Here is a 25,171-nt window from a genome sequence, read left to right on the forward strand (position 1 = left end):
GGTAGGTGGTTAGATGGGAAAATCATTTAATTTCCTCATCTGTCTCAAATTTAAGATGATACATAAGGTCCATCTGCATGAGCTACTGTGTAAACGTTTGTGTGAAGAGTACGAATTTTTAACAATACTACAGTGAATTGCTACTTAACCAAAATGTGCCTATGTAAACTTTAAACTCAAAGTGTGACAGCATACACGTGTGAAACTCTGACGTTCTCAATAGAATAAGTGAAGTTACTCTCTATGATACAGCAAATTGCAGTGCCCTACGCAAAATTACTTTGACTACATAAGTATGTTACACTGTAATTAAGTGTATTCTTCCAACTAGCCACCATCCATCTCTGTAAACCAACTCCCTCCTTTTGAATGAATAAGCCAAAACCAAGGAAGCATCCAGAGACCATCAAGGAGCTCTTCAGAAGCCCCATGACACAGCTGCATCCTGCTGGCACCTCATATCACACTAGAAGAGCTAAATCCTTCCCTGGACAGAAAGGGGTTGAATGCAAATGTTCAAGTAAGGAGCACGAAGGGCAACTGAGGTGTATGCTGTGAATTTTCGGGCAACTTTGAGGAACATGAAGCACTGTAGCTGTAAATGCAGAGGCAAGCTATGCTGTACATCGGACTCAAAAGTGGGACAAACGCTTTTGCAACTTCCACTTGGAAGCCAAGCTGCATCGTTTCTGCTACTGAAATAAGGATGAAAAAGTGAAAGTTAATCACTACTTTGTACTGCAAGAAGATACTTCAATAAAGCTTCACCTCATTTATACTGAAGTCAGTGGAACTCTAATATTCAAGGCTTTTTCAAAAATGTGTTTTGGTTTTTTTTAATGTCAAAAATAGTTATTTAACTAAGATGTGCTACTGTATACCTAGTCTCTTGCATTTTTTTCCTTGCTATGGCTCCACCTCAGCTTGTTTTCCAGTGAAATGTCATTTTCTCAAAGCCAATTTTGCATTATTTCCATAATTTGCCATTAATTGATCTTGTGATTAAATAAACACAGTCATGTGTCTTCTTCAAAGCTGCCATGGATTATTCAACCAGCACATTTTTAGCTTTTTTTTTTTTTAAAACTCGTCTTATTTACCCAGTCCAGCTTGCCAGGTCATTTTTTCCTACAACCATATTTTTCTTTGTTCTATGTGAACAGGTCTGCTGTATTAACAATGTGCATTGGCCTTCTCAGCAGACCACACAGCAAAAGACCTTTTCAAAGCTTCACATTGAAAAGATCACAAACTTTTGAAGACTGGGGACCTTTTTGACAAAGAAAGCCAACCTTTTAAACAATAATTTTAGGAAAGCTATACTTTAACAGCTGAGCTGTGCTTCTCCCCCCACCCCCTCCACATGCACACAAAAACCTGCAGAGGACTTTGGATTTTTGTTTTCCTTGAAGTTAGTGACTTGTTTAGAGTTTAGACTGCTCTCTGAAAGTTTTTTCTTTTTTCAACCTACTCAAAACAATAGTCAAGTCTATTTCATGGCTAAACAATAATACTAACAATTTGGCAAAAGCAAAGAAATTCTAAAAACCTACTATTAATAACCATTTAGAAAGAAGTTCTGAAGGTCGGTCACTTTAAATGATACTGCTATCTCAGCATTTTCTTTGAAAGTATTAAATCTACCATACAGTTTTCGTTCAGTTGTAGCTTTATTATAACTATTTTACTTCCATGTGCCTCAAAAGAATTGCACTACACAGTGAAATTCAACAGAAGTACCCAACTTAACTGAAAAATTCTGTCAGCTAATTAGCAAATGTTTGATAGAACTGTTATTTAAGAGCACTTCAGAAACTTGACTAGGGAGCAAAAGAGGTTCTGTCTGGCACCATCTCCCAATGAGAGGCACATCACTGAATAAACCATTCAGGTTTTGGAACACCAACATTGACAGAACGCCTGGGTGGCCATATAAAGTTGCAGCTTTACATTCTTAGTATTTATTTTCCATAATTTCTTGGAATGCAGTTCGTGTTTTGTAATAGAAGTCTTTCCAATCTTCATGTTTTAGCTGTGTGATGTCATTTCACCTCTTTAACAAGAGACAGTCTTCAGCCAACTAAGCCATTTTATTAAAAAGGTTATGTAAATGAGAACATTAATACAAGCTCTCCATTGCTATGTATTCCTTCCCTAACATGACAGCCTCACATTAGGAACAATGCACCTAAGAGATTTAATTATAAAATCTATGCACTGTATCCTTCCTAAACCACATACCTCCAGGTCTCATCTCAAAACAGCTGGCTTATACAAATAAATCATAACAGATACTGTACACATTACCTATACAGAATGCATGATTTTTTAAAAAATTGCATTTTAAATAAAGTGAATAAATTTGCAACATGTGACAATGTATTAGAGTTTATTAAAACCATTTAAACATGATTGTGTTAATGTTAAAATGAGAAAGAGCCAGAAGTTGTAGTGAGTCAATCTTACTCTTGCAATACATGATGAAGAAGCACTTACTTGCTACACCTTCTAACAAAGCCTGAAGGCCTTCCACAAATAACTAATGTGAAACTGTTGAAATTGTAAAAATGTTGGTAAGTGGTTTGTTTTAGCTCACTGAAGAAAAATAACCAAAATTTTAGAGGGTGGTTCTGAGGTGAAATTTAGCAAACAACTTGCACTTTTCCCTAAAAACCAACCAATTCTGGTAATTTTCATAGAAAGTAATTATCAGTATATGCCATTCTAATATACATGCTGTATCAAGGACAAGTACAGAAGACCCTTTTGAAGCCTACGTCATTGTTTGCCCCAAACTGTAGAAAACAGCCACTATATTCTTGGCACTGTCAAGAAGCATTTGAATAAAAACTGCAGAGACATCGGAAGCTCAAGCCTGTGCTATAGTTAAGTGGTATGTGATATCCACAGCAGTTAAGATGGATGTCTCAAGCACTTACTCCATCTGACGCTTCTCAAAACAAACTACGAAAGCAGCTTAACATTACCCTTTGCTTCCAAAGCTGTGTATGTTGCAGGCATCTAACATTGAATAAATCAATTACAGCAACTGGCAGTAATTTTCAGGGCTGCAGATTAACCAGTCAAGCAGCATATATTTGCATATAGCAATAATCTATTCAAGGTCTGAGGATGAAGTTCCAGGACAGTCTAAACCAGTCTCCCTGTCCCCTAAACAAAAATCCCCACCCCTCCTTTGACTCAGCAGCAGTGTTCTCATCCTGAGCAAGCCAGTTTAGGGAGCCAAACTGAACAGGTCTTTTGCAGTTTTCATTTTCGGCCATTTAGCTCCTTAAAGCTACTCACTGCAGCATCAGTTAAGCAAAGACAACAGAAAAAAAAAATACAGCAACCAAGACAAATCAGATTAGATGCATGGGGAATCATCCTTGGTACAGTGTCCATTCATTCAAACTTGAAGGGGAAAAAAAAGAAAAAACCTGTTTCTTTTCTTTTATTAATACAATTTCAGTTGAAAAAAGATGTTATCAAGTCTGTAGAACTAATTGTTTCTGGTTGTACTAATCAGTCTATTTTAAGTACAGAAAATACTTTTGTAACTGTGTAAGTAAACTATGCTAAGCATATTATCTATCAATAGCCATTAGTTTACCCATAAAAAATGTTTTGCATTTCATTGAGTTATAGTTCACACCCAAGTGGACTGATACATGTCTCTGAAACAAAACACCCCCCTTCATATTTAAAAAAAAAATGTCCAATAAGTTCACTCTTTATTTTCTGACTTAAAAAAAATATACAAAGTGTCCCAATAGGGAATGTTTCTGTACTTAAATATAGAACTGTTCAAACATAAGTACCATACTTTCTTTTGCTTAGAGGATAAGAAATTTAAAGAGAAAAAAAAAGAAAGAGTTCTTAAGAAAGCCATATTTACATACTAAGCAAGGGCCACTTTCAGCTGTAACATACACAGCTGTATCAGTAAATTGGTATTTTGGGAAGAGAGTCATCATAAACTACCATGATTTAAAAGCTTCCATTCCAAATTGATTCATCCTCTATCTAGAAAAGGTAACAGTACTTCACTCCTTCAAACAGATTTTTCCCCATCCTATTTAAGACTGTGGTCATGACCTCCTGAATAAAAGTGCTGTTTGGATTTATATTAAGTAGTTTGAGTTATTTATCCTGGGTTTTGTATAAATACACCTTGCAAAAACCTGAACAACACTCTTCCTCTTCAACTTCCTACCCCACTCTGCAGACAAGCCTTATTCACTTATCTCAAACCTTGGATGGGGTACTGCCATACAATTCTGTGGACACGAAGACTTCTGGAGCCCAGTTGTGCCGTACAAAGCAGTGCAGTATTCCCTGCCAGACAGACGAGCTGTCTCAGGCTTGCCTTTGGCTCCTGTGGTTGATTTAAACTTAAAAGACTCTGACCTTAGCATTCCTTGAGAAACAATGTGTGCATGAACCGTACCTTATAATATCACACCAGTGGAATCTCCCACCTCAAGATCATGGTTTATAACCACATTCCTCCTGAGCAAAGAAGCTTTCTACAATTTGAGGGACCGGTCCAAAACCTGGGGATGAAATTCCACAGAAATGAAGGATCACAGAAAAGCCCAACAACTTCCCAAGCGCAAGATGCCTTTTCCTCATCTGATGCTACTTATTTGCTACAAACATCATAGTGAGGAAGCAAGCATAACAGCTTATGGAAAAACAGAATATAATTCCCTAAATTCTAAAGATAAAGAGAGCTGACAGTAGCTATGAAGGCAGTCAGCCCTGCCTGTCTGAAACAAACTGCACCTCTTCTGACAAGCTTATCTTTAATTAAAAAGTGTGTTCTTCCAACAATATTTGAAGTTTGTTGCAGAAGCCTTCTCCCACGTACACCAAAAAGGTTAGCAGTTACCACAATTACTTATAAAATAAACAGTAAGGAAAAACTTTCAGAATTTTAAATAAATACTTATTCTTTAAAGATGGCCTGCGCGCATACTAAGAAAAGGAGGGAGAAAGAAAATAGCTGGTTATTATTTGACAGTTTGGGTTGAAATTCCTCTTCAAAGGCTAGGCTAATGAAGGTAGTACAGCTCACACTAAGATGACCAAATTATGTATAAAATTGAAGTACCTAAATGCTTGACAAAATGAGATGAATGTGACAGAACATCTATCAACCAGTATCACCTGATTAAACTTACTGAAAAGTTCAGAGGAAAGAAAAGACAGGTAATGTATGCATTTTCCTCACTAAAAATATTTTAAAATTATATATTTTGTGTTACACATTCATATTTATTTTTATCACCTGCATTATCCACTTAATTATTTAATAACAAGGTATGTGAAACGTAGCACGTTTTTGTAATAATTCGAGTCATGCATATGAAACAAACCTCAGGCCAAAGTTCACTTTCTACAGTAGAAAAAATCAGTAATATGAAGAAATATTAACTTCTAAGTATGCATGTGGATGCATAACCATATACACTGCAGCTACTACTGGGAACGTCAAAGAAAAGCAGACAGTACCATAGAAAGTGTACATTATCTTTAAAAGATAATCCTTTAAGATGGGTAATGAAAAGATTGTGGCAACTTTTTTTATAATCAGAGAGGTGATAAAATCATAATTTGAGTTCTGTAATTTTCATCACAGTGGCACCACTGTAAATATGCCAGTTATGCTCCAATTTAAGTTTCACATGGGTATTCTAGAAACAGAACAAAACATCTGGGGTCTGAAAAGAAAAATTAAATCACTGGATCCAGGACATCTGCCCTTTCCTCTTCCTAGAATTATTCCTCCATAAGGCATACAAAACTCACTCAAAAATACAATGACATACCTGAGAAACAAGGGGTGGAATTCCACAGAAATAAACTGAATGTATTACTAAATTTCACATAAGGTAAACTGTTTTATTTCAAAGCAGCAATGACTAAGCTTACAAAACTACGTGCTAACACGACACACATTCAAACATTAAGACTAAGATGTCAGGAATTTGTTTAAGCAAAACATATTTTTATTAGGAAATAGATTTCATTCGTTAGTCTCAACAGAAATGGCTCCCTGTTGCTCTAAGATGACAAGAAAGATTAAAATGAAGTGGATACAAGTATCATACGTATCAAAGAGATGACAAAAAAAAAGGCGACTGCAGACAGTCACTGACAACCACCACCAAATCCACAGTCCTCTGGACAAAACCACAGTCCTCTGCCTTATTATGGGCACATGAGTAATCCTATCTACTTCACTGCATTTGCTAAAACATTTGCAGCTAAACATGAATGTAAGTGCCTGTAAAAATGGACTCTAAGAATATTTCTGAGAAACGCCTATAAAAAAAAATGTGTCTTTCAAAAGACATTGAGGAATCCATCTCTTTAGGATCCAGTTCACTTTTATATGATGTGTTAGATAATAAAAAAAATTACCTAGTCTAGCTATCTAATCTGTTTATCTTGGGAAAGGGAATTATAAAAAGAGAGAGATATAAGAGAACATATAGTAGGATCCAGTTCACTTTTATGATATATTAGATAATAAAAAAAATTACCTAGTCTAGTTATCTAATCTGTTTATCTTGGGAAAGGGAATTATAAAAAGAGAGAGATGAGAGAACATATAAACACACAAAGAAAAACTCCCCATTATGACAGAGAAATGTGTTTTGTTTTTTTAATTTTTCAAGCTCACTAAAACAGATCAAAAAATAAAATTTTGGGAATATCTGAACAGGAGAACAATACAGATTTCAAATATGTTGTTTTCATTAAAAAAAAAAATCAGCATTGTCAAAAAAGTATCTTCCATGAAAATAACTGAAAAATAGCATCCCCTGGGGTATATACATCTCTGCATGAAAATTTACTTTAGGATGCCTGACCAGGAGATTCTGTGTCTATAGAAAGTGGTCCCGCTGCAGTTCCTGCATTCTAGTGTTGAAATGTACTTTTTGGTACCACCCCTAATCTGTTTTGTTTCCAAACCAGGACTCTGAACTGCTTAGTATTAAGCTACAAATACGAAATAAATTAAATATAAAATAGATTGAGATGCTGCTGCTAGTGACTATTCCCTCAATTCAGCATAGCTGATGTAGTTTTGTAAGATTTTAAAGACAAATAATCAAGAATATCAGTTCCAGTTGTAACTCCAGCAATTTATGGGCCTAACCTGAAAGTCTTCACCAGAACATAAGAAGACAGCCGACATCAATACCAATCTGTTTCTTTCTTAACAATTTAGAGATAGTACCAGTCATTAAAAATACTTTAAAACCAACTGTGAAATTAAAAGCATGCTTTCTGCAAAACATTAAAATACTTTTCTTTGTGATAAACACATCCACCTCTGTGTTAAAACCCAGAAGTAACTCCTTTTGTCCTTTAAGCCCAAACAAGATTCACTCAGCATTACACCACTGACGTAGCTGATGTTGTAGCCCTGGTGTAAGACTATTCCATCAGAAAACCCTAAGTATAACATCCAAGTAGCATTTGTACAATTTAATCCGGTCAGCTATCAAACTGAGCTGCACAGCCTGCTTTGTGCCAGTGTAACATGCTGTATGTATTTGAGGTTTACACTGGTGGAGCAATGGTAACATGGCACTAGGAATAATTTCCAAATAAGCACTGGCAGATAAGACCTCAAATTAGTCACTCTGGCATTTCGCATGTTGATGCATTCTACTATTTACAGCTATTTTCAGAAGAAAATGAGAGCCAGTATGCGTCTTTAAAATGAGCTTGTTTACACCCACAATTATGTTGTTTCCTAAAACGGGAAGAAACAACAGATTAAAGCAATGGGCTACAATACAAAACGTAGATTTAAGTTACTCTAATTTAAACACAGGCCAGTACTGATAGGAATCAGCCTTCTTCTCCCATGCAAGGGTTGCATAAAACAAGTTTCTTCAAAATAAACTTTTCCATTTTCAACTATTTTCTCTGTATATAGGCTAGTAAGACAGCAGCCTATCACCCTATTTCTTTCTTACATAGGCCTGAATGTGATAACTCATCTCTCTTATTCTAATTCGCTTACCTTCTAAGCTTATATTATCTCAGTTAACTTTCAAAAAAAGTAGCTTTGGGAGGAAATGTCTTGAAACGCTGCTTTTTCTAGGGCTTCAACTGTCACATAACAGTTAAAAAGCAGATTCTATCTGAATTGTTAAGCTTCTCTAATTTTGAAAGAAGGTAGAGTATTTGCACCGCGGTACAGAGCTTTGTTCTTGTCACCATGCTCTCTCTGTACTCATGGGTGCACACCATCATGGCCCATGGACTTGTCAATTTGCTCAAATTTCCTTGACTTGATGTTCTTCCACCAGAGGTACATCTTCCTTACTCCGGCCTTTCAGCCTGGTCTCTGGGATTCCTGAAGGCAAGTCTTGCTGGTAAAGACTGAAGCAAAGCTGGCATTCAGTACCTTGACCATTTCACTGTCCCGGGTAGCCAGGTCTGCCGTTTCCTTCAGGAGAGGGCCCATATTTTCCCTAGTCTTCCTTTTGTCACTGAGGTACTTGTAGAAGGCTCTTCTTCTTGCCCTTGATGTCCTTGACCAGATTCAGTTTTCTCTGGGCTTTGACTTTCCTAACCTATAATCCCTGCCTGCTTGGATAACGTCTCTGTATTCCTCCCAGGCTACCTGTCCTTGCTTCCAGCCTCCGTAGGCCTCCTTTTTCTGCTCGAGTTTGGCCAGGAGCTCCTTGTTCACCCATGCAGCCCTCCTACCATTTTTGCCTGACTTCCTCTTTCTTGGGATACATCATGCCTGAGCTTGGAGAAGGTGATCCTTGAATATTAACCTGCCTTCCTGGATCCCTTTTTGCTCCAGGGCAGTATCGCATGGGACTCTACTAAGCCGATCTCTGAGGAGGCCAAAGTCTCTCTCCCAAAGTCCAGGGTTTGTGAGCTTGCTGCCCTCAGAATGTCCAGTGGACAGCACCAGGACAAGAGGCAGTGGGCACAAACTGGAACCCAAGAGGCTCCATCTAAACATCACAAAGCACGTTCTTAGCACGAGGGTGCCGGGGCCCTGGCCCAGGCTGCCCAGAGAGGCGGTGGGGTCTCCTCCCTGGAGGCCTTCAGAAGCCGCCTGGATGTGGTGCTGGGCACCCTGCTCTGGGTGGCCCTGCTGGAGCAGGGGCTGGGCCAGGAGCCTCGGGAGGTCGCTGCCAACCATAACCATTCCGTGGTTCATTACCAACATTGGTGTAGGACACCCAGATGATGGCCTGCATTCAGAAGCAGCATACTTTGATTAATAAGCAGACCATTCAACTGAAGCCTAGGTCTTTGAGGAAAGGAAGCAGTACAGATTTTCTGGTTTTCACAAATTTAGGATTTTTTTTTTTTTTTAAATATCATAGTTTTAGTTGCAGTCAAATTCTGACAGGATTAAATAGGAAAATTATTTGGTTTAATTTTAATCAAGATTAGTTTCCCAGGTCAGTTTACAACACACTAGCACGAGCATTTGCATCACTATAAAGGTGGTGCCCCATGGAAGGAGGTGGAGCTATTTCTTTAACTGATAGTGAAAGTATTTGTGGACCTTGACTAAGCATCTGTGTTTGTTTGTTTTTGTTGTTGTTTGTTTTTAAATCAATATAACTAGGAAGGTCAATATAACTAAGGGAGAAAGGTAAAAAAGATCTGAGATTGCTTTGCTGCAGTTTCCCATACTTATCTTCTACTTCCCCAGATTTTAACATTTCTTTTTCTAATATTAAAAGCTGCTTCATTTCTCCCTCAAACGATGTATAATTTTATTGGTTGATCTACATTTTCAAAGGTAAACATTTTCATTAAGTATATATAAACTTGATTGTGACTATCCTTAATGACTGAAGCCCTTAAATAAATGTAAAAAATATACACACCTTAAAAAAACATCTAGATTAGAGAATAACCCTGCAAAAAAAATAATTATTTCAAATATAAAGACCATAACATCTATTCCTCTTCTAAACATGCTACTACTGAGTCAGAAGAGCCACGCTGGTTCCATCAGTAACATTTTTTACATATAAACACCATTGAGAACGCACGTCTGTGCTCTGCTGTGCACGTGTCTGACCTAGTTCCCAAGGGATGTTTTGGTGCTGCACACCCAGCCAGCTCGCTGGGCCACGTAGGACCCATTTAGCATAGTCACAGTTTCTTAGACCGAGGAATCTTGTGTCCAGCTTTTTAAAAATAAAAGGATCGCATTGTCATACCTTCCTTTGGAGTGCCAGAATTACCATTATAGACTACCTGAAAGCAGGTAGGCTATTATTAATTACTGCTGTATTTACCTCCACACTGCAGGCCAGTCATCTGGCCCAAGGACCACACTCGTCCCATTTAATAAGCTTTTGTCTGCAATGCGTCATCTCTTTCTGTTTCTGAAGTCATTCAGAAACAGATACCGTATCCTACAGAATCCTAAGGTTTTCCCAGTCCCCTGACTACTCATGGATCTTAAAAGGATGATGACAGAGCTTATCTGGAAAGACAGAAAGGCATTCAAAAGGACTTTGTTTATGGTTGATATAAATCTTCGCAAAGGAACCGATGTCCTCGGGAACTTTGCTCTGTCAGACAATTAAGCACCTTGTATCTTCGTACTTGTAGGTATATTTCACAGTCTTCCTCAGGAACTTTGCTCTCAGACAACTTAGTATCTTGTGCATACATACTTAGAGGTGTATTTCACAGTCTTTTTAAGATAAAGCTATTACAGTGAACAACCCCTAGGCACTATAAATCTTAAACTAAGTATGAAGTTTTTCTTTCGATACATACTGGCTTTCAAGTTTATGGTATTATCTCCACACACCTGGGCAACAAGATTTTGTCTTAATCACCGTATCATTGAAGATAAGATAAGCATATTTGCTTTTAACAAGACAGTTAAATTGCAACTCTACCAGGATTTATTTACATACAGATATTAAAAATATCAGCAGAGATTACAGTAGCTAAGAGAAATTTTATAACGGAAGAACATTTTTCATTTATTTAGCTTGCATTTACTGCAGTGTGATTAGTTTCTCCCTTCTGTGAAAATTCAGCTTTGGAATACAAAGAATTAAAAAAAATCATGAATGTTAAAAAAAATAGAGCACAAAATTCAGGACTAAGTGAATATCCCAAGGTACTTGGAAAACCAAAGCAAAATGAATAAAATAGATTTCACGTTCACGGCGGTTCTGTAAGTGGAAATAGTTTTCCCATGGGTGGTAACTTGATGTTTTCTAAAATTTCCTTAAGATTTGGCAGTAGGCATTTCCACCTCTGAGGAGAGGCCGAAAGAGCTGGGGCTGTTCTGCCTGGAGAAGAGGAGGCCCAGGGGGATCTCATCAGGGTCTGCCAGAACCTGAAGGGAGGTGCTGGGAGGACAGGGCCAAGAGGCAACAGGCACAAACTGGCACACAGGAGGTTCTGCCTGAACATCACAGAGCACTTTGTTAACGTGGGGGTGCCGGGGCCCTGGCCCAGGCTGCTCAGAGAGGCAGATTTACCCGTGTCTCTTGGAAAAGTACTGCAGCACGCATCCCATATGGTACATAGCAAGTACAGAGCACAGACCCGTGAGCTAACTAGAAGCAGTACAGCCCCATTCAGTGCGGTGCCATCCTACAGCACGCAGAGACTTTTACTAAAGCTGCATTTAGATCTGGCAAAATAAAATCCTTACATCAACAAAAACAGCTTGTCAGCTTCACCACACACCATTGAAACAAGAGCACGACCCGATCATTTCGAGCCATTCCAGACCAAGTAGTGTCCCCTGACTGACTCTGGTTTCTTCTCATTCCTTGCTACCCTTCACGGAAAATCCGCGTACAACCACTATATGCATCCCATTGTCAAAGGGAGCTCAAGCATAAAAAAAAAAAGTCCAGTATTTTCAGAAAGTGAACATTGGAATATGGCTAGATAATTGGAGTGGCATTACTTTAGATTTAAAGACCTCCTACTTAACTACCTCCTGCTCTGCTGGAAGAGTGGTGATGCCCAATTTCACCAGAATACTACTTACCCTGCTCTGTCACACCATATCCAAGCCAGTAAGTCAAAACCAGTAAAATAATCAGCAATTTATGCTTAAAATAAACCCTGAGAGTACTCTGGCCAAATGATGCGCTTCAAGGCCTGGCCTGCAGCAGCAGGTTAAAGAAGAGCAGCAGCTGGGCTCACCTGAAAGAGCCCAGTCCCACACCCAGATGCCCGTCCCCGCAGTGCACTTCTGGACAGCTCCAGGCTGTGACTTTAACCCCACGGCCGAGGTGAGACCACACCGGCTAGAGCACGGCAGGACCTGACCAGGGTCTGGGTCACTGCTACAGCTGCAGACTGACAGACAACAGAATCATTTTACTTTTGCAACTATTTTTCATGCAATGAAACTAAGAAAAAGTCATGATCTTCTCGTGATCCCTATGTACCTTCAGCATCGCTGGCCCTAGGACATCACAGTGCCAAGCATGTTTGTTTCTCTTTTCCTCTCTTTTCAATTTTAGAGAATATCCATCTAAATGCTGATAAGATTTCATACAATAAAAAAAAAACAAGCCATTATGACAGTAAAAACAATACCAATTCTATAATGCAGAAGAATATTTGATATATAAAAACAAGAACAATTCCTATGTGCCAAGAAAGGAGTTGAATCACATGGCAGTGTATGCTGGTATTTATGCACCTAGAAATTAAGATTGAAATAAAAATATAACTTAAAAGTTCTAACACTTAAACATAACACCTTTTCTCTCGCCCTCCCAATTCAGCATCCATGCTATATACTATGCTGATAAACAGAAATAACTTAATCATGCATTGATTGCTTATGATTTAATTAAAAAAAAAGGATTTGGATTGTAAGTATACTGAAACTTCACCAACTTACATCTAAGTCTGAAATACACGCTGTGCATCTTCCCTCCTACAGACAGTGTGATTTCAAAAAAAAAACACATTACAGAACATACTTTCAGCAACACAGTCTAAACAAAATGTCCCATACTTTATAGAAAATTTAAACTACAGTAAGGCTCAACGCTGCCTGAGGCGTTCTGATTCACTGAAATATATCCTGCAGGGTAATCATACAAAATCTAGGATTTTTTTTTAACAATGATCAATGTCACATTTTACATAACTGGTTTTAAAGTTCCATTCTCAGTTTTTAATAATCTAGGTTTTGATAAAGACATTTTGGCAGGTAGAAAGGGGACAGTTGCGACCTCCGGCAATTGAGAAACACCACAAGGCATATATGCAGAAGAATACTGGTATTCCTTCTGAAAATGAAGAGCAATTAAATAGTTTATTTTGACACCTAAATTGCCCTTCTTCAGAAACAGCCAGTCATGAAAATAGATGAAATGAGTCACGCCTCATACTGCTACTGTTTCAGCCTTCCACATACGAACGGTTCTTCATCATACTGTCCATATTTAATGTTTGCTTCATAATCTTAACAGTTCAAAATTATTTTCAAGGCAGAAAACTAGCTGAATGTCTACACTTAAAAATACCATGGTGGCAAATCCTTTTAAGGAGAGGCAGCTTACAATAGTATATTTGTTAGATATTTATCTTTTCCTCATTCAAGCTGAAATTATTCCTGACATAGAACAAACACCACACGCACATAAAACAGTAGTTTTGCTCCTTTATTTGCTGCTACATTCAAATTTTGCACCAGAACTCTGAGAACTGGAGTTCTGCTATTCCCTACCCCAATAATGTTTGTGGAGTCAAGGCAAGACCTTCAATTCTGCAGATATGAACTCCGGGGAAACCCGCAGAGATGGGGATTAAGGAAAATAACTAAAAAATTTAATTAAAAGTACATTTAATGTAAGAGAAATTATTTGTTTACAGTAATACTGAACATTGAACTTGACAGAAGCAATGAAAGAACAGGACTTCACAAAAACTTTTGTTTAGCAATCATCTTGAAAATGTAGTTCTTTCTAGCTTATCCTACCAGATCCATAGCTTAGTTCAGGTGCTTATAATACCAGCATGGATCTCTCTCTTAATTTTAACAAAATTACTAAGTACTTTGTGCCCCCAGAGAAAATACTAAACATAGAATAACGTTTAAATTAACTGCAGTAGCTGCAATACAAGAATAAACTGTCAGTATCTCCCTGCCACAGGAGTAATTCAAGTAGTTGTCTTCAGTTACCTTTCATACGGAAGAATTAAAAACAAAAAGGGTGGGGGAGGGAGGAGTTATAGTTTACAATCCAGGATTATACAACTTAAAGAGGTCATTAAGTTAAATAGGCCAAGAATTAAAAGTTATGGCTTAATGCCTAAATGGACTGACTTTTACTGTTGGAGGAAGAGGCCTGAAACTCACTAACAGAAACAGACTGTGCATGTACACAGCTGGCACTAGAAAGGTTTTTCATTACTCACTAAGCCATCAGCTTCCAACACGGTATTTTTACCTGCTCTTCTCCATTTTCTTGCACTGTTAGAGGGAATATATCTACTCCTAAGGGGGGACTTCGTGGTCATTCTATCACAAAGGTTTAAAAAACCTGCAAAAGAAGCATTCAGAAGTCAAGGATAATCATACGCTTGCGTATAAAAAGGGGCGGAAACAACCTTAAGCAACTCAGCAACATCTTATACCTACTTACTACAGCTGGTTCCACGTGTCTTCAGCTGCACATACCAGAAGTCTACCACAAAATATGCTCCCCTGTACACCAGCTGGTGATAAAAGATTTAAAAATGAAATCCTACGTCCTACCCATGCAACGAATGACAACGCTCATCTTTCTGATCTTGCACTCAACTTAATCAGTGCTAAACTGAAAATGGAGACCAGAACAAACCAGTCACAGAAACCACAGGGAAAACCAGTTTAAAACTAGTTTCTGCATGGAATGGAATATTTTCATAGCATAGGCAAGCCAAACTGAACGTATACCCCTCAACCAAAAACTGTGCTACTGTAAATTTTTTAAGAGAACAATCTCTTTGAAGATATGCACACATACACACTACAGTGAACTTACTGATGTAGCCCTTCACTTTCAACAAAAGAAAATCATGGAGGATCAATCAGGTTGTACAGCAGCAAACACAAGTAGACTAAGTTTTCCAAATTCACAACTTGTTCAATAAAAAGTAATTTCCAAGAAACACCCAAAGGTATTTCTCCTCTACACCACTTCAGAGTAAACCTACGTTGTTGAGACAGCAATACTTGATTTTTAATCAACAGCTAAGCTACAAACTTTGGATAATTACATGTAACAGCAGTGACAGATGCGGACAAAAAAAAGATGTATTAGAACCTCATAATAGTAATTGTAATTTTAGTTAAACTTTAAATACCATTCAGAAGAAGTGTAGAACTTCACTATTTTCTCTTTCAATTTACTTATTCAATAACAGTAACAGTCAACACTGTTTGTTTAGAGATTGAAAAAAGAATAGAAGGCATATTTAGTAAAGATTAGCTTGTCTTCCTTCCTCATGGTTACAAGCCTTATTTCATGTTTGTATCTGACCTCCACTTCATTTCCTCCTGAAGTAAAGCATGAAAAAAAAAAACCTATGTTTGGATCAGTCACCCAAACTTTATCCTGCTTAATGCAGGATCCTGTTATTCTCCGCTTTAAATGCAGACTAAAAGTCAGTACCCATGACTTGGAACAGTCAAGACAGAAAGCAACCGCTTTGTTATCCAAGTCCTCAAGACTCAGAATTAAACACTTTGCCATAATGTTTGCTCAATCACCCTCTCTATATCACATTAAGTCCATTCTAAACATTTAATTCTTCTCCAGCACAGGAGGGAAAAAAAGAAAAGCTTTTTGTAAAGCTGGAAACTGAGAAAGATGTGTCTGATGGCATGCAGTGCCAACGCGGGAATAGAGCGCAGAGCTTCCTGCACTGCGAGCTGGTCGCTGATCCCTGTCTGCAACATCTGACCATCATCGCCCTGCTAACAATATGACCACAGCAATAACGGGGCAGTGCTGCACATTACTGTTTAGTTTGGGCGCACAGAAAACACAAAATATGCAATTGGTGACCATTTGCAAATGATTTGACTTCGGCAAGTTGTCCTACATTAAATAAAATTAATGGAAGATAGAAATAATAAAAAAACATTTGCACACTCAGATTTTCTTCTCACATTTACCACCTTCCAGATCCTACAACAACTGAGGCAGAGACTGAACAGAAGGGCAAGTGGGTGACGAAAGCAACCCCCATCCCTTGATGTGAAAGAAAAGCTCAATACCAGGATATTTCACATAAGACAAACCAGCCCACTCTCTTAGTAGCAGTAACCATAGCAGAAGAACACAGAAAAGAGCTAAGTCCACATCACATAAGCAGCTGCTACCGATCGATACCATCCAACCACACAAAATTCTGACCAAGCTCACAGAATCGCCACCTTCCAAACATAGTTGGACCCCCTGCACATGCGGTGGTGGCCAAACGACCCCTTTACGCACAGCACCTTACAACTTTGTTAGCGGATAATTAATACAATGCTCTAAAGCAAGGACACAGGTGGCACTTCACCTGCGCTAAGGAAGCCGTGACTTTGCTGGTTTGGAAGACGAACTCCCTCCGGCCTGAACTCCTTCTGTACAGCAAGCATTTCTGCAGTTTCACTGCTGTAGCAAAAGCGTCACACACAGTAGGTACAGCTTTGGAACCAAGCACCACGTTCAGCGTGCTGTTTACATAGCAAAAGACTCATTAAAATAAGTTTATTGCTAACAAAGACTGCCAAAATAAACATAGTATTCTTGTTCTTAACCAGCGTGATGTATCAGGAAAAAAGTATTTGGGGTGAATTTTTCACTGGAATCATTTGGTGCTTTTAGGAATAGCAGTTTAAAACAACCTCTGAGTTCATACAGCATCCCCCTCCCCACACCTACACTTATGGGTTATTAAAAAAATACCTATTAAAAAAAGCACATATAAATTCTTCTATTCTTTCACTACATAAAACTCTATTACCAAGTTTCAACCCCTTTCATCCCTGTAATCCATGGATAATTCCTCCACAGTAGCAATGCAATACCGGTTATTTTTATAGATCAAACATTGGCAAGAAAGCATCTACTGAGAGCTGCAGAGATTGTTTACTGTGGTAGCATTTTTTTTCTTCAAATTAGGCAGCTTTTGGCACGAATAGCATCACTAGACAAATAGCCAAGTGCTTTGGCATTGCTCTGCCATTAGCTGAAACCTGAAATTTTATTTAACGAAATGGTTTTTAATCAGTATTTGCTGATTTGCAGAATCCCCAGTGGACACTGAGGTTACTAATATTTGGAAAAGAGATTTTTTCTTTTTTTTGAAGAAAATCAGAAAAGAATGGTGCTAGCTGTTACAAAGGCTGAACAACTAAAGGATACTAATGACCCACTCTGCAATCTGATCAATACAGGCAAAAATATTGGGAGCACGTATCTTTCTAGTGAATGCTCATGAAATCTGGCTGCATCATATGTGTGGCATTAAAAGCAGAGCAGACTGGCTTTTTTTTCCCCTTTCTTAAACTAAGTGAAATGCTTTAATTCTGGTGTGTAATAATACAAAATATAAGAACACTTGTAAGTGTCAGAAAATAGAACTGTCCTTTTCCAGTTAAACTATATTGCTATATATAAATCCATCACCCAGGAACAAAGAACAAAAGGCAATTCTGTTTCTTTAAAGCTCATCTCTTCAACTCTACAGTAGATGTTCTGAAGTCACAAATTAAAAATAGAAAGTTTCTAGAAAGAGTTAGGAGCTAAGAAAGAAATAACAGCACAAGAACTATAACAAACAAGGAAAAAAAATCTTCAGGAGCAGAGAAACATTTGGCTTGTCCACTCACTGGGCAATGAATTTCAGATCAGATCCTGATAGCTGCTACATTTTCAGCTCTTCGCTGTGCTAGATGGTTAAAATTAACACAATAGATTGTTCTTACTCATTCAAAATTACGTGACAATAAGCTCAGGAAAGAGAGGTGACTTCAATATTACTTCTGAAATCCCCTGAAAGCTCCTAAAACCAAAATCCTGCAACAGGATAGATGCATGTCAGCCATGAAGACCACATACGAAGAAAGCTCAGCTGAGCGATCTGCTAAGATAACACTGCTGGTGTCACACTGGTACCCATCCAGGTGGTGAGACAGCTGCAGAGACATCTACTGAAAGGGTGACAGTCACAACTGTACCGGTAACACATTTTTCATCATGAACAACGCTCTAGGGTCTCGATGGCAAGGTTAATTTTCTCTGAACTTCTATTCCTGTCCAAACTAGCGTAAATACAGCATTTACCCATCAATTTTATCTTAACAGAGAAACAAAAAGGCATTTTTTTCCCCAGTTTTAAGGCATGTATATTCCAAGACACTGAAGCACACCTCTTCCAACCGCCTCCCTGTTCTGCAGCGTGCCACAAACATGCCCACAGCCGGCACCGTGATCACTGCCTGACAGCAAGCACTGCTTCTCCTGACGGCTCACTCCACCACGACGAGGCCGAAGCATAACGCTAAAACACCAGGGCTTGCACTTCACAGAACAAAAGGCAGCCACGAGCTCCTTTCTCTCCCCAGCTGCTGGTAAGATTTATGGGAGCTGCTCATCACCACCCCGAAATTCTGCGCTCGAGTCCAGCACGTGCTGAAGTCGCACAGTGACACGGGGCAAGGAAAGGGAAGTCTGGATTAGTTTTGCACAGCCCACGTTGACCTGTCTGCTCTCCTTTTGGAGAACATTCAGTCTTCAGATAACGCTTATCAATGCACCCTTAAATAACACGTATTCGATACTATATAAAACAGCTCCATTTACACTGTAGGTAGAGCATATATGCAAATAAAAAAAGCAGCACATGTATTTGAGAACTGTTAAGCTCTTCTTCAACGTAGCTGGCAGCTCAGAATCATTCAGTAGGACTGTATTTATAGTAGGGTTTCTTATAGATCACCCAAGGTCAAATGCCATTTAACACGATCATCAATGTGTACATGCAGCGCACATAAAAGCGTCACTTCACAGAATTAGCAGATGACACAAACTGGCAGAGGAGCAAGTCACACGAATACAGTAGTTTTACCAACCAACCTGCGCAATCTAAACGTGATATACCAAAAAGGTTTTCATAACTGCTGCAACAGGACCAAAAAGAATAAGACTGTATCACAGAGGTGTAACAAAAAACTTATTTATCTTAGCACAGGCAACAGAGGCTTTCAGCATATTACAATGAGAAAAAGAACAGTCACCAGATGTCTAAATAAGGTTGCAGAAACCACTTTCCTTTGTAGAGGTTCTCGCTTGAGCCTACAATGGCATCATGTACACAGCTCTAGTGCTGCCGTTTTCATTTTCAGCTCTTTATCAAACCAAAACCAGAAGAACCCACCAAGTGCAGCACAGGCTATGCATCTGAACCACCTTAGTAACTTCTCTATGGTAACCTTTTTTTTTTTTCTTAATTTAGCAGGAAAAGGATGGCGATAAGCATGCCACATATTTCAATTTGCGTATTTTAAAAATTCTGCCCTCGCAAGTTAGCTACCACGACAAACTAAATGGTGAGCTCTGAATTGAGGCTATGTGTCTTCTCCAAAGATAAATCTTATTCAATCACAAATGATTATGCTTAATACAGGCAAAATAGCGAAGTAGTAAGTCATATAATATAGCACTGGCCATACTAGAAAAATCTAATGGTCTCTTGGAGCCATACAGGGGTGGAGGGAAATAATCAGTTATCTGGCCTCATAGATGCTGCTGTTGAAGAAGCAGACGGTGTGGTGAGGAAGGTACACAAAGAAAGCCTCCTCGTTCGCAGCCACTGCATAAATTAGCTCCTGATAGGCAACGGAACTGATATCTAGAGAAAGACAGCTTATTACCTCTGCTTTTCACTTTGTTCAAATTTGCAGCATGTGTTGTAGATTAACAGTTACTTTTTCGCTTTTTACAGCTTCCCAAAAATAAAACACGCACACGAAACGCAGAATAGCAGCTGTTTATGACTTTTTACAGCGTAAGGAAATGAATTCCATTTTGAATTCCATTCCACATTTTTAGTTTTGGTTATGTTATTTTTGGAGGATGAAATAGTAGCATTCCAGCCAGTCTTTTTAAGACCTTTTCCCTGACTCTTAGTTTCAGTTGCTGTATTTCTACTTTTAAACGAAAACACATTTCCACTTACGATAATTTACACTGAAAGTGAGCTGTTTACCAAACAAGTAAGTGTTGCAATTTGAATATGATTTTTTCATATTTGGATTGCAATAGGCAGCCTAAAATGCCGATACAAAATTAATGTCAAATAGCATAAAGCAACAATACCAAAGCCCCAAGGCTTTTACAGGAAATCCACTGCAAATTTCATAAGGTCAATAAAAAAGCCTAACCAATTTATTATTTCATACATAGGCATGCAGAATGCGAAACTAGGAAACTTGATTCATTAACGTTATATTTTCCTTGCTGTTAATTATTTAAACAATACTTACAGAGAGAGTGCAGAGAATAAACTGATGGACTTTGCTACAAAAATATGCATTTACAATCCAGTTAGGATACCTCCACGGTTTACTGATTTGTCCAATGTATTACACGAACTGGTCTACACTATAAAATTACAAAACATATATTAAAAAAAAAAAAAGGTGTTAAGCATCCTAGTTTTTGCAATTAGAATTTCTTTTCAGAAACTTAAACAGTTTTCAGTGTATCTAATCCATGTCCAAGCCACGGGAGGCAAGAGAATAAAAGTAACACTCCATTGAGTATAAAAGCAGAGTGTGAAAAAGTCTGCTGGGGTTAAACGTTAACCTGATGCATTTTTCAGAACGACTGTACTATTTTTAAACTGCTCTTTTTTGGCCACAGGTCAAAGTTTTCCTAGCAAAATACCAATGTGAAAACGCTGGGAGCGAAGCCCAGAGGCAGCTCTCTTTGCTTTGGCCTAGGCTAGAACTTATCTGAATCTAGCTAGATATGTAGCGCTGTTTCCCACTCCCCTTCATTGACTGCTATGGGTAATACGCCTCGTTACGCCTCTGAACGTCTATGAGAGGAATAATGCAGCACTAAAGCCTTGAGAACGACATTTTTCAGATGTTATAGGAAATTCCTATATTCTCCACACAGCACAGGCATACATACTGTTCAGTCAGTTCCTGTATTTTTTGCCAAACAGAACTGAGTCATTTGAAAGAGAAAAAAAAAAAAGAGAGAGAGAGAGAAAGGCTCAGTGTAAGTGCCTTGAGGAACTCTTGGAAAGGCTGGGATTCTTGCCCCCTTTTCTGTTCCTCTTCACTGGGACACACTGGAAATCTTGGGAAAGATTGGAAATATCAGGCCTGAAGACCCAGAGATTCAGATTTTAAAATGTATTAATAAAAATAAAGCGGGGCGGCTCTCACGGCCTTTTCCAGGGTTGAGATGTTTTAAATGGGGAAACGTAACTCTCTTCCCACTCCTTCCTGAGGGCACGGATTTCTCGCTAAAGGAAATTCAGTTTCACGCACTCACGCCGAAAAATGCGACTTGCCACAGGAGACGGGGCCAAAGGCAGGAAAACCAAGGGGACCCCGCGGGACCCCGGGGCCGACAGAGGCTCCGTGAGGCAGGTCCCCGTCCCCAGGGGCTGGTTTGGGCAGCGGGCGGCCGAGCCCGGCGCTGGCGGGCGGCGTTCCGGCGAGGTTTGGCAGCTCGCACAAAGCCAGGTACCCGCTCAGTTCACACACACGGCGCTCGGGAGGCGCGAAAGGGAAGGGTGGGAGCGATGCTGGAAGCAAAGCCGCCTCCCTCTGCGGCTCTGGGCTTTCCACAGGCGTCTCCGGGCTTCCCACAGGCGTCTCCCCCCAACGTTACCCCAACCTTTAGCTTGGTATTGAAGCACGGCGCCGTGCCCCCCACCCCCTGCCCTGCCCTCCTCGGGGCCCCACGTCCCCCTCGGGCCGGGAAGGAGCCTTCCCCGTCCCCGCTCAGCCTCCTGCGGGATGCCGGAGCTCTTCCCTTCCTTCCTCCCCGCCTGCCGAGGCGCTGCCTTTGTTCCCCCCCCCCCCCCCCCCTTTCCCCCCGCCGCCATCCCCTCACCAGCAGGCTCTCCACGTTGACCGGCGAGCGCGGGTCGCGGATCATGGACTCCAGCTTCCTCTGGCGGCCCTCGAGCATCCCCGCCGCCGAGTCGGGGAGGGGGGCCGCCGACATCTTCGCCGCCTGCTGCTGCGGCTGCTGCTGCGGCTGCTGCTGGCTCATCCTGCCGGGGCTCGCCCAGCGGCGGCGGCGGGACGCCTCCCCTCTCGCTGCCGGGGAGGAGGAAGAGGAGGAGGAGGAGACGGCGAGGGGTCGCTCCGGGGCCTAGCGCGGCGCGGTTGGGCCGCCCCGCGGCCGCCCGGCCATGAAGGAAGCCGGGAGGGGAAGGGAAGGAAGGGAGAAGCGGGGCGAGCGGCTCCCTTCCTCCCGCCGCTTAGCGCCGGGGCTGCCTCCCCTGAGCCGCTCCCGCTCCCTCCGAGCCGCCCTCGCCGCTCAGTCCATGCTGAGGCGGCCGCCGCTGCCCCTTCTTCCCCTTCTTCCCCTGCCGCCGCGCCCGCCCCCGGCCCGGCCCCGTGAGGCGGCCTCCATTACCCACAAGGCTGCGCTGCCGGCGGCCGCCTTGCTGGGGGCTCGCTCCCCGGCCCTGAGGGGGTGGGGGCTCGTCGTCGCTGTCTCTTGTCCCTCAGTGGGCTCCCAGCGAAGGGACCCCGGGCCCGAAGGCTGTGGGGACGCGGGGTGGGGTGGGGGGTCAGAGCTTTTCGTGGGTGTGAAGAGAAAAATGAGGGGAAAAGGGTTGAGCTGAGGGGGTGAGGAGGAGGTGGGCTGCGGGGTGTGGTGGGGAAGGGGCACGTAGTCCCAGAACTTGGAAAAAAAAAAATGAAATCCTGAAGAATTAAAAGACTTTCGTGTGGATACCGACTCTGTGTGCTTATTGGCGCGGCGCACGAACCTCCAGACAACAGGCAGAGCTCGTGTCTTGCAAAGGGGGAAAGGGCCACGCTGTCCTGTTGGCTTGCTGATAGCTGGATGGCAGCGGGCTGATGTCAGAAAACGGGCAAATGCTTCGGCTTGAAAGGAAGAGGAGATGGATTCAAAGAGAAGTCACTACGTGACTCACTCGCGTGGTTTGGAGTGAGATCACCCCGTGCCGCGTTCTGAGTCAGGACCCTGGAGGCCGGCAGCCCCCGGTTCCAGGGGGTTCAGCTCTGGGTGTCTGGTAGCCCCAGCCTCAGCGCCAGGCTGCGCTGGGCAGTCAGCTGGGCCAAAGTGCCCGAATCGCATCTGTGCATGTCAAACTCACATTTCTTTCACTGAGATTCCTTCAGGAGTTTGGGTTTTCTGAAGGAATCAGTGAAAATACGTTTGGGAGATGTTCTTTTATTTATTTTGTAGGGCTACCTCATCCCCAAAACAGATCAGGACCCACTTCGCTGTAACATGCGCCCCAAAACCTCACAAAATTTGCTCGAGTGGTTTACGTGGAGACAAGATAAAAGATGTAGGTCCAAGGGATTCCACCAGGATTAGGATGTGGATGCTGGTAGCATTGTGAAGTTACATGAGCTAGCACTTCAGCCCTTAGAAACTCTAAATTACTTAAACATAATTTCTTCCCATACGGCCTACTTGTAAGTGAGTAGGCTAATTTCTTGTAAGCGGCAGAGCAGAAATGTGTATCTTTGCTTTTTTTTAAAGAGATTTAAATAGGTTGGGACAAAAGACCAAATGTGGGCAACATATTTCCAGTGATCAACATGCTGGGTTTTGTTAATGTCAACAGGAATCTTTGGGGTGATTTCAGTGAGCTTTGAGTCAAGCACCAGATGATTTGAAGATATCAGTTTCCCGTTGACTGTAGGCAAGCTGTGTCTCTTTCCTCATTTTTTTAATCTATAACGTTTGTCAAAACTAATCTATACTTTATCTAGCTCATATGATTTATGGACATTATTTAGGGCAGCGTTTAAATGACCGTAACAAAGAAATTCTTAAATAAGCGTAACAGCCCTTTTTGCATACAAAAAAAAAAGGTGCGATTGCAACTTCAAAAGTGAGTGTGTAGAAACAGTCCCTTCTTGAAATTCTTGCCCAATAGATCTATTCCTCCAGCCTTCAGGACATAGTTGCTTACTGACGAAACAAGTTTTACTCTGTTAATGTTAGAGAGACAAATTTACAATGGCAGCATCAGCTGAATTCCTTTGTACGGCACAAATCCTCAACAAAATCATCAGCTCAGTTCTAACAGCAAGATCTTTATTACTGGTTATAAATGATTAAGTGGCAGAAAGAGCACTTTGAAAGTCAGATCCTGCTCTCAGTTTGTAGGCTTGGTATTTGGGAAAACACTGTTTTAACATGTTAGTTGAGCAAATTGATACGGGTGTCCTAAAGGAAAAATAACACCACCTTGTGTGGTGTTTTTGCAATTCTACCTTTTCTGTCTATAGTACCATATATCTCATAGGATAACACCTATCCCTGATAGCATTTAAGGAAGAACTGGCTTTATTTAGTCCATGCACAATGGTTCTGAAGTCTGCTGCAGTGAATTGTCAACTGTTACTTAACCATGTTTTGCAAGGCAAAGCCAAAGACTCCCAGGGTGCTCTGAAAGCAGACTGCAGCTGTAAGCATGTGAATCCACAGCTGGAGCCTTCTCTCTATCTCTCCTCCCTGGGATGCCATTTAACTCTTTAGGTGTCTAAATCCAAATATCTCTTAGGTGTCCTGAAGCACTCATGAGTTTGCTGTTGACCTTTTTCAGAAGTCTGTGTTTTTATAAGCAAATTCATAAGAAGCTGGTAAGCTGAACATTGATCAGCTTCAGTGCCTCGTGAAAAGCAATTTTTAATCCCCCAGTACAGCCCCTGTAGGAGTGTCACACACTTTTAATCCACAGGGCTGTGGATTAGGAGTCACCAGCTTCAGGTGTGAGGATGGTTAAATGTTGGAACAGGCTTCCTAGGGAGGTGGTTGATGCCCCATGCCTGTCAGTGTTCAAGAGCCATTTGGACAATGCCCTCAATAATATGCTTTAAGTTTTGGTTATCTCTGAAGTGGTCAGGCAGTTGGACTCCATGATCTTTGAAGGTCCCTTCCAA

At 40.7% G+C, this 25,171-nt stretch overlaps 1 protein-coding gene across 2 annotated transcripts in view; it reads right to left on the reverse strand.

Annotated features, from left to right (window-relative positions):
* Positions 1–22,669, reverse strand: part of ROCK2 (Rho associated coiled-coil containing protein kinase 2) — a 103,948-nt gene extending 81,279 nt beyond the window's left edge. Inside the window, exon 1 of one of the 2 annotated variants that reach the window (XM_080584069.1) lies at positions 22,128–22,662. In XM_080584069.1, the coding sequence (XP_080440195.1) occupies positions 22,128–22,289 (162 nt within the window). In that variant the 5' untranslated portion in view covers positions 22,290–22,662. Of the gene's footprint in view, positions 1–22,127 lie in introns of both variants that reach the window. The other variant, XM_080584070.1, reaches the window with a different exon arrangement.
* Between the last annotated feature and the right edge of the window lie 2,502 nt (positions 22,670–25,171).

Source organism: Anser brachyrhynchus, assembly GCF_964034855.1.
Source record: "Anser brachyrhynchus genome assembly, chromosome: 3".
Classification (NCBI taxonomy): domain Eukaryota; kingdom Metazoa; phylum Chordata; class Aves; order Anseriformes; family Anatidae; genus Anser; species Anser brachyrhynchus.